Below are 14,456 nucleotides of genomic sequence, written 5' to 3' on the forward strand. Positions count from 1 at the left end.
GGTATTAATAACAGGAGATGGACCGATTAATCAACTAACTCTACCCGGCACAAATATTCAAAAATCCTCGAACATTTCTGTCACCATAGCTTTGAGACCCGGTCTCCTCGGGCTAAATCAGGTTGGGAACGTTATTCTCTCTCTGGAGTTTGCAAATTCCGCTTCCTTCTCAGACCCGGCCTCACCCAACGCATACACATCTCCACTCCATGCCCAAGTACAAGCACAGATCTTTGGTCACGGTGACGGATCTCTTTGGGATTTTAGGGGAGCCGGAACGTCGGAAGCCTAACGATGAGAGCAGACGGGGCTTTAAAAACTGCTCGCCAGACCACCAGATGATCGATCGATGGGATTGATTGAGCACGTACTATGTGCAGAGCCCTGCGCTAAGCGCTTCGGAGAGTACGACACAATACAACAGTTGGAGGACACATTCCCTGTCCACAGTGAGCTTACGGTCTAGAGGGGGAGACGGTCGTTAACATAAATAAAATGATTGATAATACATGACGTATAGCTACGTACATAAGTCAGCCAATCGTATTTATGGAGTGCGTACTGGGTGCGAAGCCCCGTACTAAGTGATTGGGAGAGTACAATGCAATATACAACAGAGTTGGCAGACACGTTCCCCGTCCACAAAGAGCTTACAGCGTCAAGGGGGAGACGGTCGTTAATATAAATAAATGATTGATAATATGTAATGTATAGCTACTTGTTTTGCTTTGTTTCTGCCTCCTCCTTCTAGACTGTGAGCTGGTTGTTGGGTAGAGATTGTCTCTATCTGTTGCCCGATTGTACTTTCCAAACGTTTAGTACAGGTGCTCTGCACACAGTAAGTGCCCAATAAATATGACCGAATGAGTGCTCTGCACATAGTAAGCGCTCAATAAATACTATTGAATGATTACGTCAGTCGGTCAATCCTATTTACTGAGCGCTTACCGTGTGCAGAGCACTGTACTGAGCTCTTTGAAAGTGCTGTGGGGCTAAGGGAAGGGCCGAAGCCAAATGCCCAGAGGGCCCAGGCCCGAGTGCAGTCTGCTGATCGGAGTGTGTTTGGCAGCAGGCATTAACATCACCGGGTTAGATGCGATTTCCCAGAATTAACCCTCACTCCCCCGCACTCGGGCGACAGCATCGCAGCAGCAGCAGCAGAAAAGGAGGTTACCCCTTTCCCCCACCCCGTCCCCTCCCGGCCTCCATCTCCACGGCCTTCTCCGGTACTTACGCAAAAAGTGTTTTTCCAGTAAGGCGATCTCCAGGTGACCTTTGATCTCGTTTAATCTGTCCGACTCGGTTCGGTTAAAATCCTGGACCCCCGACGCCATGATGATGGTCCCCGTACCAGCCTGGGAAAAAGGAGAGAAGCCACCGAGGAGCTCAGACGGGAAGGGGTCCTCAGAGCATCCCGTCCGTACCGGGCCGAGCGGGTGGGAGCCGGAGGAGGAGGGGAGAGGCCCGGGCAGACGGGGGGCCGCGCTCGCCTTTCACGACCAAGGAGAGGCCACAACCGACCCGGGGGATCCCGCGCCCCCGGTCCTCCCTCCCGACGGCCGGACGGCCGGCCTCGGACGGGGGAGCGCGGCTCCGGACCCCGGCTCGTCCCCGGGGCTGGGGCGAGGCCGATTTCGCCGCGACTCCTCCCGAAGATCCGAGCCCCGAGTGAGGTAAGCGGACGCCGATGCCAGCGAGAGGCCTCGAGAGATGGATTCTCTAAGCGGGGAGCTCCTTGGCTCGCCCCTCCCCCTCCTGAGGTTAAAACGCTGAGCCGCCCTCAACCCAAGGACCGTTCCTCTGGCGGCCTAAAGCAGGCGGGGCAACGGCGAAAGCTGGCTGAAAGGACCGGGTGGCGTTCCGTAAAGAACGCCGCGGGACTGAGACACCTGCCTGGTTTCTCGGCTTGGGATTTCATCTCTCCACCCCGGTGACACCCCTGCCCGTCCTCTCCCCGCAGGGAGGCTGCAGCTGGGAGAAAACGGATGTTGTGGCGGGGGAAATCAAGGCCGCCACCAGGCTCTGAAGAGAGAGGCCCGGTATTCCCGGCGAAGGGAGAAGGGCCGCGGGGCACGGCTGAGGGGAGGCCGCCGCCGTCCGGGGCAAATCGGGCCGGCGGTTACGCACATTTCTCGCATCCGCAGGCAGCGGAGGCGGAGTGCCATGAGAGGCCTCGAAAGAGGGTGGACGGCGCCCAATCTTTTCAGGCCTCGGTGTCGACGGCTCCTCCCGTCAGCGCGACTGGGGGAGTCGGGGTGGGTTTCTACACCGCCCTCCTTTGGACGGGGGAGGAGTTCGCCGTTTCCAGACATCTCGGTCATCCTGTCACTGAGTGAGAGAATCCCCGTCCCGAACGACCACGCTTCCGCACGGATCTGCAGGTCGGCACCGGAGCCGAGAGGTGCCGAGGTGGTCGGGGGTTCGGGGACGCGAACGTCCAAGGTGCAGCTGGGAGGGGGACAGTTCTAAACTTCTCTTGGGGTCCTCTGGGTCTCCCTCCACTCAGAACCCTCGGGATGGAGGGGGCCCAAAGGCCTCCCGAAAATATCCAGTGTCCGTCAGCCTGCTTCGGGAACTAATAAATAGTAATAATAACGGTATTTGTCAAGTGCTTACTATGTGCCAGGCACTGCACTAAGCAATGTGGTAGACAGTCATTCATTCATTCATTTAACTGTACTTACTGAGCGCACACTGTGTGCAGGACCCTGTACTAAGCGCTTGGGAAAGTACAATACAATAAACAGATACAAGCTAACGGGGCTGGACACCGTCCATATCCTACATGGGGCTCACAATCTTCATCCCCGCTTTACAGATGAAGTCACTGAGGCCCAGAGAAGTAAAGTGACTCGCTCGAGGTCACGCAGCATACAAGTGGCGGAACTGGGATTAGAACCCAGGTCCTTCCGACCCCCGGACCTGTGTCCTATCCCCTGGGCGACGCTATTTCTCTAACTACCCCGGAGGATTAATCCGTTTTGCTGTCGGAATCGAACTGAACGAACGCATGAATCCCCCCAACTTCTAGACCGTGAGCCCGTCGTGGGGAGGGATCGTCTCTATCGCTGCACTGTACTTTTCAAGGGCTTAGTACAGTGTTCTGCACACAACAAGCGTTCGATAAATATGAATGACTGAATGAATCCCAACCCTCTCGGCCCCCCTCTGCCAGCAGGAGTCCAGAAAACAGCGGGCATTGGGGAAGCGAGGAGAAAAGTGCCCGCCTCCTCTTCACCCTTCAGGAGATCAACGCCACCCACTGCTGAGGAGGGGGAGGGAGGGAGGCGATGAGAGGCAGAGGGAAGCAGAGGAGAAATGTTCCGGGGCTCTGAAATGCTGGGAAATTTCAAGGACTCCATCCAGAGTCTTCGTGAGTCCCTTCCAAACTGAGTGTGGCCCGCAGCCCAAGCCGCCGAGGCTCGGAGCCAAAAATGTCACAGAGACAGACACAGAAGTATCTGGTGTCGTATCAGAGCAGGGCTGGGGACACGCTGCCGGGGAGATTATCGTTATTATTATTATTATCATGGCATTTCTTAAGCGCTTACTATATGCCAAGGCCTGTTCTAAGCGCTGGGATAGATATAAGTTAACCAGGTCGGCCACGGTCCCTGTCCCTCATGGAGCTTCCAGTTCTGAACAGGAGGGAGGACAGGGATTGAATTCCCGATTTTACGATGAGGAAACTGAAGCCCGGAGAAGTTAAGTGACTTGCCCAAGGTCACGGAGAGGCGGAGCCAGGATTAGAGGCCAGCTCCTCTGACTCCCAGGCCCGGGATCTTACTACTGCTTCCGTCTAATGCCGGACGACGGGCCAGTTTATCCACAGGTAAGCCCAGGGAGGTTTTCACGAGACAGGAAAGGAGAGATGGGACAACTGTAGCTCCTTGCCACTCTGTAACACCACCTCAATCACTTATCTAATAATATAATAATAATAATAAAAATAACAGCTATAGTAATAATTATGGTATCGGTTAAGCGCTTACTATGCGCCAGGCACTGTATTACGTGCTGGGGTAGATACAAGTAAATCAGGTTGGATACAGTCCCTTTCCCACGTGGGGCTCACGGTCTCAATCCCCTTTTTAAAATAAATAAAAATGGTGGTATTTGTTAAGCGCTTACTAGGTGCAAAGCACCGTTCTAAGCGCTGGGGGAGATACAAGGTGATCAGGTTGTCCCTCGTGGGGCTCACAGTTTTAATCCCCATTTTACAGATGAGGTAACTGAGGCACCGAGAAGTGAAGCTGACAAGTGGCAGAGTGGGATTCGAAACCACGACCTCTGCCTCCCTAGCCCGGGCTCTTTCCACTGAGCCACGCTGCTTCTCTAGTCCGGGCTTGGGAGTCAGAGGTCATGGGTTCGAATCCCGGCCCTGCCACTTGTCAGCTGTGTGACTGTGGGCAAGTCACTTCACTTCTCTGGGCCTCAGTTACGTCATCTGTAAAAATGGGGATTAAAACTGTAAGCCTCACGCGGGTCAACCTGATTACTCTGTATCTCCCCCAGCGCTTTTTACGGATGAGGTAACTGAGGTCCAGAGAGGTGAAGTGGTTTTCCCAAGGTCATAAAGCAGACAAGTGGCCGAGCCAGGACTAGAACCCAGGTCCTTCTGACTCTCAGGCCCCTGCTTTATCCACTAGGCCATGCTGCTTCTCTGTGGCCAGTGGACTGTGGAAGTTTTAGAACACCCCTTGCCTACGTTTTCTGACTGGTGGAGGGAATTTTCGTTGGCCCTCAGAGACAGAAGCGGGTCTGATTTCTGGTGACTTTGTATCCCCAGCCCTGTCTTATCCTTTCACGACCCCAAGTGAAATTTCTCCTTTAAACATGATAAGCGGGTTGCCTAGAGGTTCTCGCAATGACATGGGGAGAAGACCCCCCCATATGTTTATTATTATCGATTATAAAAATAATAAAAATCGTATTTAAGCATTTATTATGTGCCAGAAACTTCTAAGCGCTGGGGCAAATTGGGTTGGACACAGTGCCTTCACACGGGGTGGGGGGGGGGGGGGTCACGGCCTCAATCCTCATTTTACAGATGAGGTAACTGAGGCACAGAGAAGTGAAGTGACTTGCCCAAAGTCACCCGGCAGACAAGTGGCGGAGCCGGGATTAGAACCCATGACTCTCTGACTCCCAGGCCCTATCCACTACCCCATGCTGCTTCCCACGTTTGATCTGTACAAATCTGTAAAGTGCCGTATTTGCCGCGTAGAATAGAGAGAGAACACTAAGGTTGCTCTGAGACTCTGGGTTTCTCCATTTTTAACTGAACTACCCAAGCCGGTCGATCTGCGGCATCTTTTTTCTAATAGTATTTGTTAAGTGCTTACTATGTGCCAGGCACTGTTCTAAGCGCTGGGTAGACAGAAGATGATCGGGATGGACACAGTCCATATCCCACATGGGGCTCACAGTCTTAATCCCCATTTTCCAGATGAGGTAACTGAGGCCCAGAGAAGTGAAGTGACTCGCCCCAGGTCACACAGCAGACAAGGGGCAGAGTTGGGATTAGAACCCAGGTCCTTCTGACGCCTAGGCCATGCTGCTTCTCCCCGCGAATCAGTAGGCGCTTGAGCACATAAGGTGTGGAACCTTTTGGGGGCCGAGGTGAGGGGCGTGAAAGGAGAGGGCTAAAAATCTCCTTTCCCCTCCTCCCTCTTTAGCGGGGGAAAGGGGAAGAAGCGGGGGCGGGGAGTAAACGGTTGGGAAGATGGGCTATTCACCATGAGAAGCTCTATAAAAAGCAGATTCCTCTCTGCCGCTTTTATGACAACAAGCTCCACTTGGTTATTTCTGGCCGAAAAAAGAATCCAACACTGCAGCCGGCTGGTTTTCTTCTCCCTCGTCGGGAACGCGTTCACGTATTCTGAAGGTGTTTATAACACGCCTCAAGTCCCCGGCTGCCTGCGCCGTGTAAGGTCTGGGTGACCTCCGGGATGGGGCAGGACTTCAACGGGAGACACGGGCCCGGACCCCAAATCCGAGGCATTCCGTCACGCAACGCACACCTTCTCCGCCGTGGAGCTGCCTTCCAAACACTCCTCCGCTAGATCCTGGGGCCTGCAAGCTCCCACCTGGACTCTAAACTCTTTCTAGGCCTTAAGCTTCATGTAGGAAGAGATCGTGTCTTCCCACTCTACTCTGTCGTACTCTCCCAAGCGACGAAAACGGGGATGAAGACTGTGAGCCCCACGTGGGACAGGGACTGTGCCCAACCCGATTTGCTTGGATCCGCCCCAGCGCGTAGTAAAGCGCCTGACACATAGTCAGCGCTTAACGAAAACCACAGTCAAGTGCTTAGTACAGGGCTCTGCCCAGGGGAAGGGCTCAATAAATACCATCGATTGGAGAGGGCAAGACGGCCGACAGCGGGGCCGCTCATGCCGTCGTCGGGGAACCGGACGTGAGGCGGGGTTTGGTCTGCTGAAGCCTCCCCGAGGGGTCGGCTTTGGGATCTACCCAAGAGATGGATGAGAAGCGGCGTGGTTTAGTGGAGAGAGCCCGGGCCCGGGAGTCAGAAGGACCTGGGTTCTAATCCCGACTCCGCCGCCTGACTGCCGTGTGACAATGGGCAGGTCACTTCATTTCCCTGTGCCTCGGCTTCCTCATTTGTAAAATGGGGATAAATACCTGTTCTTCTTCCTATTTAGACTACGAGCCTCACGTGAGACAGGGACTGTTGTCCAACCTGATTATCTGGCATTGACCCCAGTGCTTAGTTTAGTGCTCGGCACAAAGTAAGTGCTGCCATTAGTATTATTGTGCGGTTAACCAGAGCTTCCGGGCACCTTTCGGGATCCTAAAGAAAGACGGATTCCCTTATTTCCCAAATCTTAAAGGAACAAGAAAACCCTAGTGGGGGAAGAAAAGGAAAAATATTCATCAGAAGCTAGCGCTTCTATACTCTGGTTTGCCCTTTAGAAGACCTCTATTCTCAGGGGGGGCACCGTCTGCCCTCCCAAACCTCTAACGGGTTTTTGTTTTCCGATTCCTCGAGTTCCTCAGGGCACGTTGGGAAGGGTGAAGGCTGGAATTTCAACTTTGAGACAGAGAGATCAGTGGCGATAAGAGGCTCCGGGTTTGTAATTCCTGGGGTATCTGTAAAGTGCTTACTATGTGCCAAGCACAGTACTTGAGCGCTGGAGTCGATATGAGCTAATCAGGTCCCACATAGGGATCACAGTCTAAGTAGGAGGGAGACCAGGGATTGAGTCCCTCTAGACCGTAAACGCGTTATGGGCAGGGCATATGTCTGTTTATTGTTATAGTGTACTCTCCCAAGCGCTCAGGACAGTGTTTTGCACACAGGAAGCGCTCAATAAGTACAACTGATCGAATGAATCCCCATCGTACAGATGAGGGAACCGAAGTATAAAGAAGCTAAGTGGCTCCTCCAAGGTCACACAGCAGACAAGTGACAGAGCCGGGATTAGAACCCAGATCCTACTGACTCCCAAACCCGTGCTCTTTCCAGTAGGCCACGCTGCTTCCCACGGCGAGCTCAGGTCTTAATAATAATGTTGGTATTTGTTAAGCGCTTACTATGTGCAGAGCCCTGTTCTAAGCGCTGGGGTAGATACAGGGTCATCAGGTTGTCTCACATGAGGCTCACGGTCTTAATCTCCATCTTACAGACGAGGGAACCGAGGCACAGAGAAGTTAAGTGACTTGTCCGCAGTCACACCGCTGACAAGTGTTAGATCCGGGATTCGAACCCATGACCTCTGACTCCCAAGCCCACTGAGCTACGCTGCTTCTCTGTCTTAGAAGGTCGAAGACGAAGAGAAGCAGCGTGGCCTAGTGGATAGAGCCCCGGCCTGGGGTTCTAATCCCGGCTCTGCCTCTTGTCTGCAGGGTGACCCTGGCCAAGTCACCTCGCTTCTCTGGGCCTCCGTTCCCTCATCTAGAAAATGGGAATTAAGTCTGTGAGCCCCATGTGGGACAGGGACGGTGTCCAACCCGATTAGCTCGTATTTCCCTCAGCGCTTAGTACAGTGCCTGGCACAGAGTAAGCTCTTAAGGAATACCATAAAAAGCAAAATGCGGGGGAGAGGGGAAAGTACTGCTATTTGTCCCTGCCCCTGCTTGAGGGAGGGGATCCTCAAGGGTTGTCAATCATTCGATGCTTTCGATTTTCCGGAGAAAATGGCTTATTGCCATTCGTTGGCTGCTTCTCCTCATTCATAAAAATAAAATCTAATTGAGTCCCAGGTTGGTTCCAGGCTGCCGCTGCTTCTGTCACTACCAGGATGACGTCTACTACTAGAGAAGCAGCGTGGCTTAGTGGAAAGAGCCCGGGCTTGGGAGTCAGAGGACGTGGGTTCTAATCCTGCCTGCGCCACTTGTCTGCTGGATGACCTTGGGTAAGCCACTTCTCTGTATTTCAGTGACCTCATCTGTCAAACGGAGATTAAGACTGTGAGCCCCGAGTGGGATGACCTGATGACCCTGTATCTACCCCAGGGCTTAGATCAGTGCTTGGCACATAGTAAGTGATTCTATTTATTTGCTATTGTTTTAATGAGATGTTTTTCCCCTTGATTCTATTTATTGCCATTGTTCTTGTCTGTCCGTCTCCCCCGATTAGACCGTAAGCCCGTCGAAGGGCAGGGACCGTCTCTATCTGTTACCGATTTGTACATTCCAAGCCTTAGTACAGTGCTCTGCACATAGTAAGCGCTCAATAAATACTATTGAATGAATATTGAATGAATGAATAAGTGCTTAACAAATACCGTAGTTTTTAATAATAATTGTAATAATGTTGGTATTTGTTAAGCGCTTACTATGTGCCGAGCACTGTTCTAAGCGCTGGGGTAGACACAGGGGAATCAGGTTGTCCCACGTCGGGCTCACAGTCTTAATCCCCATTTTACAGATGAGGGAACTGAGGCACAGAGAAGTTAAGTGACTTGCCCACAGTCACACAGCTGACAAGTGGCAGAGCTGGGATTCGAACTCATGAGCCCTGACTCCAAAGCCCGTGCTCTTTCCACTGAGCCACGCTGCTTCTCTGTAATAGACTGTGTAATTGTAATTACACAGCTTCTGTGTAATAGACTGTGTAATAGACTCTGTAATTGTAATAGACTGTGAGCCCGTTGTCTACACTGTGAGCCCGTAGTCTAGCCTGGGAGCCCGTCGTTGGGTAGGGATCGTCTATCTGCTGCCGAACTGCACTTTCCAAGCGCTTAGTACAGTGCTCTGCACACAGTAAGCGCTCTATTAATATGACCGAATGAATTCTAGGCATCTCCAGGCTGCTGCTGCTGCTCCTGTGGCTTCCGGGACGACGTCTACTATATCATAATGGGAGCCACGCTGCTGCTGCTGCTATTTGTTACCAACAAGACTCTGTCTACTGCGAATTGCTCTAATAGGCGCCGGCAGTCACCGTCAGTTCGACGTCAACTACATCATAATAAGCGCCACCAAATAAGCGCTACCGGAGCGTCTTTCTCCCGCCTCGCTCCGAGGCCGGCCCAGCTTTCCCGCTCGCTGCCGGGTAAGTGCTCGGTAAATACGACTGAGTGACCGACTAGACGCCGGGAGGGGGTCGAGGCGGGGGTCCCACCCCGGACCCCTCCCACGCGCCCGGCTACCCCGGATCCGGAAACCCGCCGTTTCCCGCTGGCCGCCGGGTAGACTCACAGGGTCTCTCAGCTCCTCGTGGTCTCTGGCGGCCGTCCGAAGGATCTTCAGGGGAATCTCATCTCCACACTCGTTGTCTGAAGCGTTCGGAGACTCGGCTAGATCGAGGAAGTCATCTCTCTTGTGACCTCTGAACCTTATTTTGTCTAACCTCTTTAGCATGTTCAGCACTGAGCTTCTCTGCTTTACCTTAACATGACGGTTAGAGTCCCTGAAAGAGAAGGAAAACGCAGAGAGGTTACTCAGTCATCCCAGAAAGAGAAAGAAAAGGAAAACGACCCGGGGCGGCTACTCGGTCATCTGGGGCTGGGTTGTTTTTTATCTTTTGTTTGGGGTTTTTTTTTATTTTTAAACGGTATTAAGCGCTAACTCTGCGACGGGCACTGTTCTAAGCGCTGACATCGATACAAGTTAATCAGGCCGGACACAGTCCCTGTCCCACGTGGGGCTCACAAGTCTTAGCACCATTTTCCAGAGGAGGGAACCGAGGCCCAGAGAAGTGACTTGCCCGAGGTCACCCAGAGGACACGTAGCGGAGCCAGGACTGGAACCCAGATCCTTCGGACTCCCAAGCCCCCGTTCTACCCATCAGACCGTGCCGCTTCTCTAAAGTCACCGAAAGTCCAGCTGAAAGATCGGGGGGCTGGGTTCCAACGGGCGGCAGCCTGAGGCTTGGGCAACACCACCCCGCAGCTCTGGCGGGCAGGGAAATCTGCGTCACGAGGCCCAGCAAACCAGAGTGAAAGGGAAGCCATTATTCCTGCCCTGCGTCACCTGGTCACACCCCACAGCCCCCCAGGAGGTCCCAGCTCCTCAGGCGGAGGCTGTGCCGGGGGCTGGGTTGGGGGGCCGGGCCAGGCCGGCTGCGGTGACCCGCCGTGCCTGCTGGAAGCCGACCCGGCCCCCGCAGCCCACCTTCCGACCGCCCCCGTGTGCGCGTGCGGGCTCGGCCCGCCATCCATCCCCGGTCGCCGCTGCTGACTCGGAGCCAAGAAAAGCCGGTGTGTGGCAGGTGTCCAGCGCAGGCCGGCTTGAGCTCGCCAGGCCCTCTCTGCCACGTGGCCCAGCTGCCAACGCGGGGCTGCCGCAAATCCACCTCTCAATCCCTATGGGGATCTCGGCGGGTGACTGGGAACCGGCCTTGGGATCCCCGGCCGGGAGTTCTCTTTGGCTCCATCTTATCACTCCCCCTCTCCCGCCAGGCTGACCGCATCAGCCTCCTTGCTGACCTGCCAGCCTCCTGTCATTCCCCACTCTGGTCCAAACTTCACTCTGCTGCCCCGATCATTTTTCTACAAAACCGTTCAGGCCATGTTTCCTCACTCCTCAAGAACCTCCAGTGGTTGCCCATCCACCTCTGCCTCAAACACAAACTCCTCACCATTGGCTTTAAAAATCCTCAATCCCCTCGCCCCCTGCCACCTCACCGCGCTACCAACCAACCCACACACTTTGCTCCTCTAACGCCAATCTTTTCACCGCACCTCGACCTCGTCTATCTTGCCGCCCACCTCTCACCCACGTCCCGCCTCTGGCCTGGAACGCCCTCCCTCCTCAAATCCAAGAGACGATGACTCTCCCCCGCCTTCAAAGCCTTACTGAAGGCCATCTCCTTCAAGAGGCCTTCCCTAAGGTCCCCTTTCCTCTTCTCCCATTCCTTTCTGGGTCGCCCTAACTTCAACCCCCTTCCCAGCCCCACAGCACTTATAATAATAATGACGATGGTATTTATTAAGCGATTACTATGTGCTAGGAGGTGTAATGAGCACGGGGGTGGATACGAGCAAATCGAGTTGGACGTAGTCCCGGTCCCACAGTCTCAATCCCCATTCTACGGATGAGGTAACCGAAGCCCAGAGAACTGAAGTGACTTGCCCGAGGTCACACAGCAGACAAGTGGTGGAGCTGGGATTAGAACCCATGACCTTCTGACTCCCAGGTCCGTGTTCTCTCCGCTACTCCGTGTCCATATCTGTAATTTATTTATATTCATTTCTGTCTCCCCTACTCGAGGTGGTAAGCTCGTTGTGGGCAGGGAATGTGTCTGCTTATTGTTGTATTGTGCTCTCCCAAGCACTCAGTATAGTGCTCTGCACAAAGTAAGTGCTCAATAAGTACGACTGAACGAATGAATGAATTTGGGAAGATGCCAGGAGATCCCTCCGGACCCAACTGCTGGCGGGTTGTCGCCCAACAAATGAAACCCGGGACTGGCTTCCTCCGCTCAGAAGACCCCCATCCCCTCTCCTCTTTCTACTCTTCCTCGCTCGTCTCCGGCCCCGCCTCTACCCATCCGCCACGCTCTCCGCCGCCGCCCACCCCGTGCCGGCGGCCAAGACTGCGGGGTATCTGTCTGGGGCAGCTCGGGGTGATGCTCTCGCTGGGCTAACATCCAGCACATCCTGCCATCCCTGGGCCACTGCCCTCCCATTAATAATAATAAGAATAATGATAAGAGTGTATTTGTTAAGTGCTTACTATGTGCCAGGCACTGTCCATGCCCCACATCAGGCTCACAATCTTAATCCCCATTTTACAGATGAGGTGACTGACTTGCTCAAGGTCACACAGCAGACAAGTGGTGGAGCTGGGATTAGAACCCACAACCTTCTAATTCCCAGGCCTACGCTCCAGCCACTAGTCATTCATTCATTCATTCAGCGGTACTACACTGAGAGGCCAACCCGGGCCTATCATCTCTTGAGCGGCCACGACGGAGGTAGTAAAACCGCAGGCCCCAGGCCCGGGTTTCCTTCCAAAACGGGGGCCGCTGAGGCAGGTGCCCAGACCTCCCTCCCTCGGGGGAACGGCCAACAGATGGCCGCGTTCAGTGACCCACCCCCGCCGGCGCCGGCAGCGGTCCTCGCGATCCGGACCCGCGGACCGTGACCGCCGCCCGGCCCTTCCCTCGGCGTTCCGGGCCGGGGGAGGGAACGTCCGGGGTCCGCTGCGGATCCAGGGGGACCGTCCCAGCCCGGGATCTCAGAGGAGCAGCCTGCCCCTCCCGGGGCAGGGGCTCGGCTCCGCTCCCTCGCGCCGAGGGACCCTCGCTGGGAGACGGAACGGTGTGCCACCTGGCCGGGAGGGGCCGAGGGAGGGAGAGCGCGGGGGAGGCGGGAGAAGGAAGGAGAGAACAGACGACTCCTTCAACGGGCCAGATGTCCCCGACCGCACCTGAAGGCGGCGGGTGGGCCGGAGCAGATGGGAGCGATCCTGGCCGGGGCGGGGTACCTCGGGGGAATAAAAGGCCGCTGGGCAGAGGTCTTCCCACGTTAGGCCGGCACCCCGGGGCGCCACGACGATGCCGACGCGGAGGAGCCCGACCCCACCGACTCGGCCGTCGCTGCTGCTGCTGCTGCTGCTGCTGCTGGGGCCGCTGGGGCTGCGGGCGCTGCCCTGCCGTTCCCTCGGCCTGCCCGGGAGGCGGCTGACGCTGGACGTGTCCGCCCCCGAGGTGCAGGACCTGGCCCAGGTGGCCCTGGACAGCTACAACCGGGACAGCAACAGCAGTTTCTACTTCTCAACCCCGCGGGTCGTCAAGGCCCAGGCGCAGGTGACGGAGCTGGGGAAGGGGCAGAAGCCCGGGGCGGGACGCAGAAAAGGAGAGCGGGAATGAGGCGGGGGGCACCTCGGGCAGCAAGGCAAGGTGGAGACGTCGGGTGCTTGAGGGGGGAGTTGGCCAGGGAGGGCAACGGGCTTCCCCCTCCGGGCTGGGAAACTCTGAGATCATAATAATGATAATAATAATAATTGTGGTGTTTGTTTAAGCGCTTACTATATGCCAGGCACGGTACTTAGCGCTAGGGTGGATACAAGCAGATCTGGTTGAACAAAGTCCCCGTTCCCCTTGGGGCTCACAGTCGCAATCCCCATTTGACAGATGAGGGAACTGAGACCCGGAGAAGCGAAGCGACTTGCCCGAGGTCACACAGGAGACAAGCGGCGGAGCCGGGATCAGAACCCAAGACCTTCTGACTCCCGGGCCCGTGCTCTCTCCGCCACGCCGCTACGTATGTGACCTTGGGTCGGTCCTCGCTGCCGGAAGCTTCGGGGTTAGCCAAGCGGCTCCCGCCTTGTCTCCGTGGCTCCTGGTCTCGGGACGGTCCTGCCCCGTGCCCTCCGCCCGCCCGGCCGCCCATCTCGCCGTCTCTGCGGGCGGGCGTCCCCGAGGAAGGGGAGATCCGGGCCGGTGGCAGGGGGAGGGGTCCCCGCTGTGGGCTGACCGCTGCCCTGCCTCGGGTGTAGGTGGTGGCGGGGATGCTCTACTATCTGACCGTGGTCCTGGACAGTGTCGACCGCGGGAAGGAAGCGAGGACGCCGACGCCCAATCCGGCCAACTGTAGCCTCGTCCAGGGCCCGGAAAACCAGGTGAGCAGAGGGCAGGGCTCCCACGCAGAGATCTGAACTGCCCCAACCCCAAAATGGTTTCCAGTGCGAGGAGGGGCCTAACGCTCGGAACGGGGGCGCTCGCAAACGCTTGTTTGGACGAGGGGGATTCAAGCGCCTCTCTGCTCCTCCGACCCCCATCCTAATCATCTTACGCAGAACGGGGAAAAGCTCTGGGAGCCTATCCGCTCGTCTGAGTTTGAGCAGATGGGAGAGCGGGAGGGAGTGGGAGGAAGGGGGGTTGGGGGGAGAGGAAGGAGAAGGAAAAGAGAAACACCCGCACCCACGGATCAGGGGAGAGGCGGGTGTGGGGAGCGGCAAGTCAGCTGACGGAGCGGAGAGGTGCGAGGCTGCTCTTCTCTCCACTGGAAACTCCTTATTGGCAGGGAACGGGTCCGCTTATT

General features: G+C 55.7%; 1 protein-coding gene across 4 annotated transcripts in view; it reads right to left on the reverse strand.

Annotated features, from left to right (window-relative positions):
* GRAMD4 (GRAM domain containing 4) overlaps positions 1-14,456 on the reverse strand; it is a 105,662-nt gene that overhangs the window by 57,551 nt on the left and 33,655 nt on the right. For all 4 annotated transcript variants that reach the window (XM_029078802.2, XM_029078804.2, XM_029078801.2 and 1 more), the window contains 2 exons: positions 9,667-9,877; positions 1,235-1,355 (listed from right to left, as the gene is read on the reverse strand). In XM_029078802.2, the coding sequence (XP_028934635.1) occupies positions 1,235-1,355; positions 9,667-9,877 (332 nt within the window). The remainder of the gene's footprint in view (positions 1-1,234; positions 1,356-9,666; positions 9,878-14,456) is intronic.

Source organism: Ornithorhynchus anatinus, chromosome 14, assembly GCF_004115215.2.
Source record: "Ornithorhynchus anatinus isolate Pmale09 chromosome 14, mOrnAna1.pri.v4, whole genome shotgun sequence".
Lineage (NCBI taxonomy): Eukaryota > Metazoa > Chordata > Mammalia > Monotremata > Ornithorhynchidae > Ornithorhynchus > Ornithorhynchus anatinus.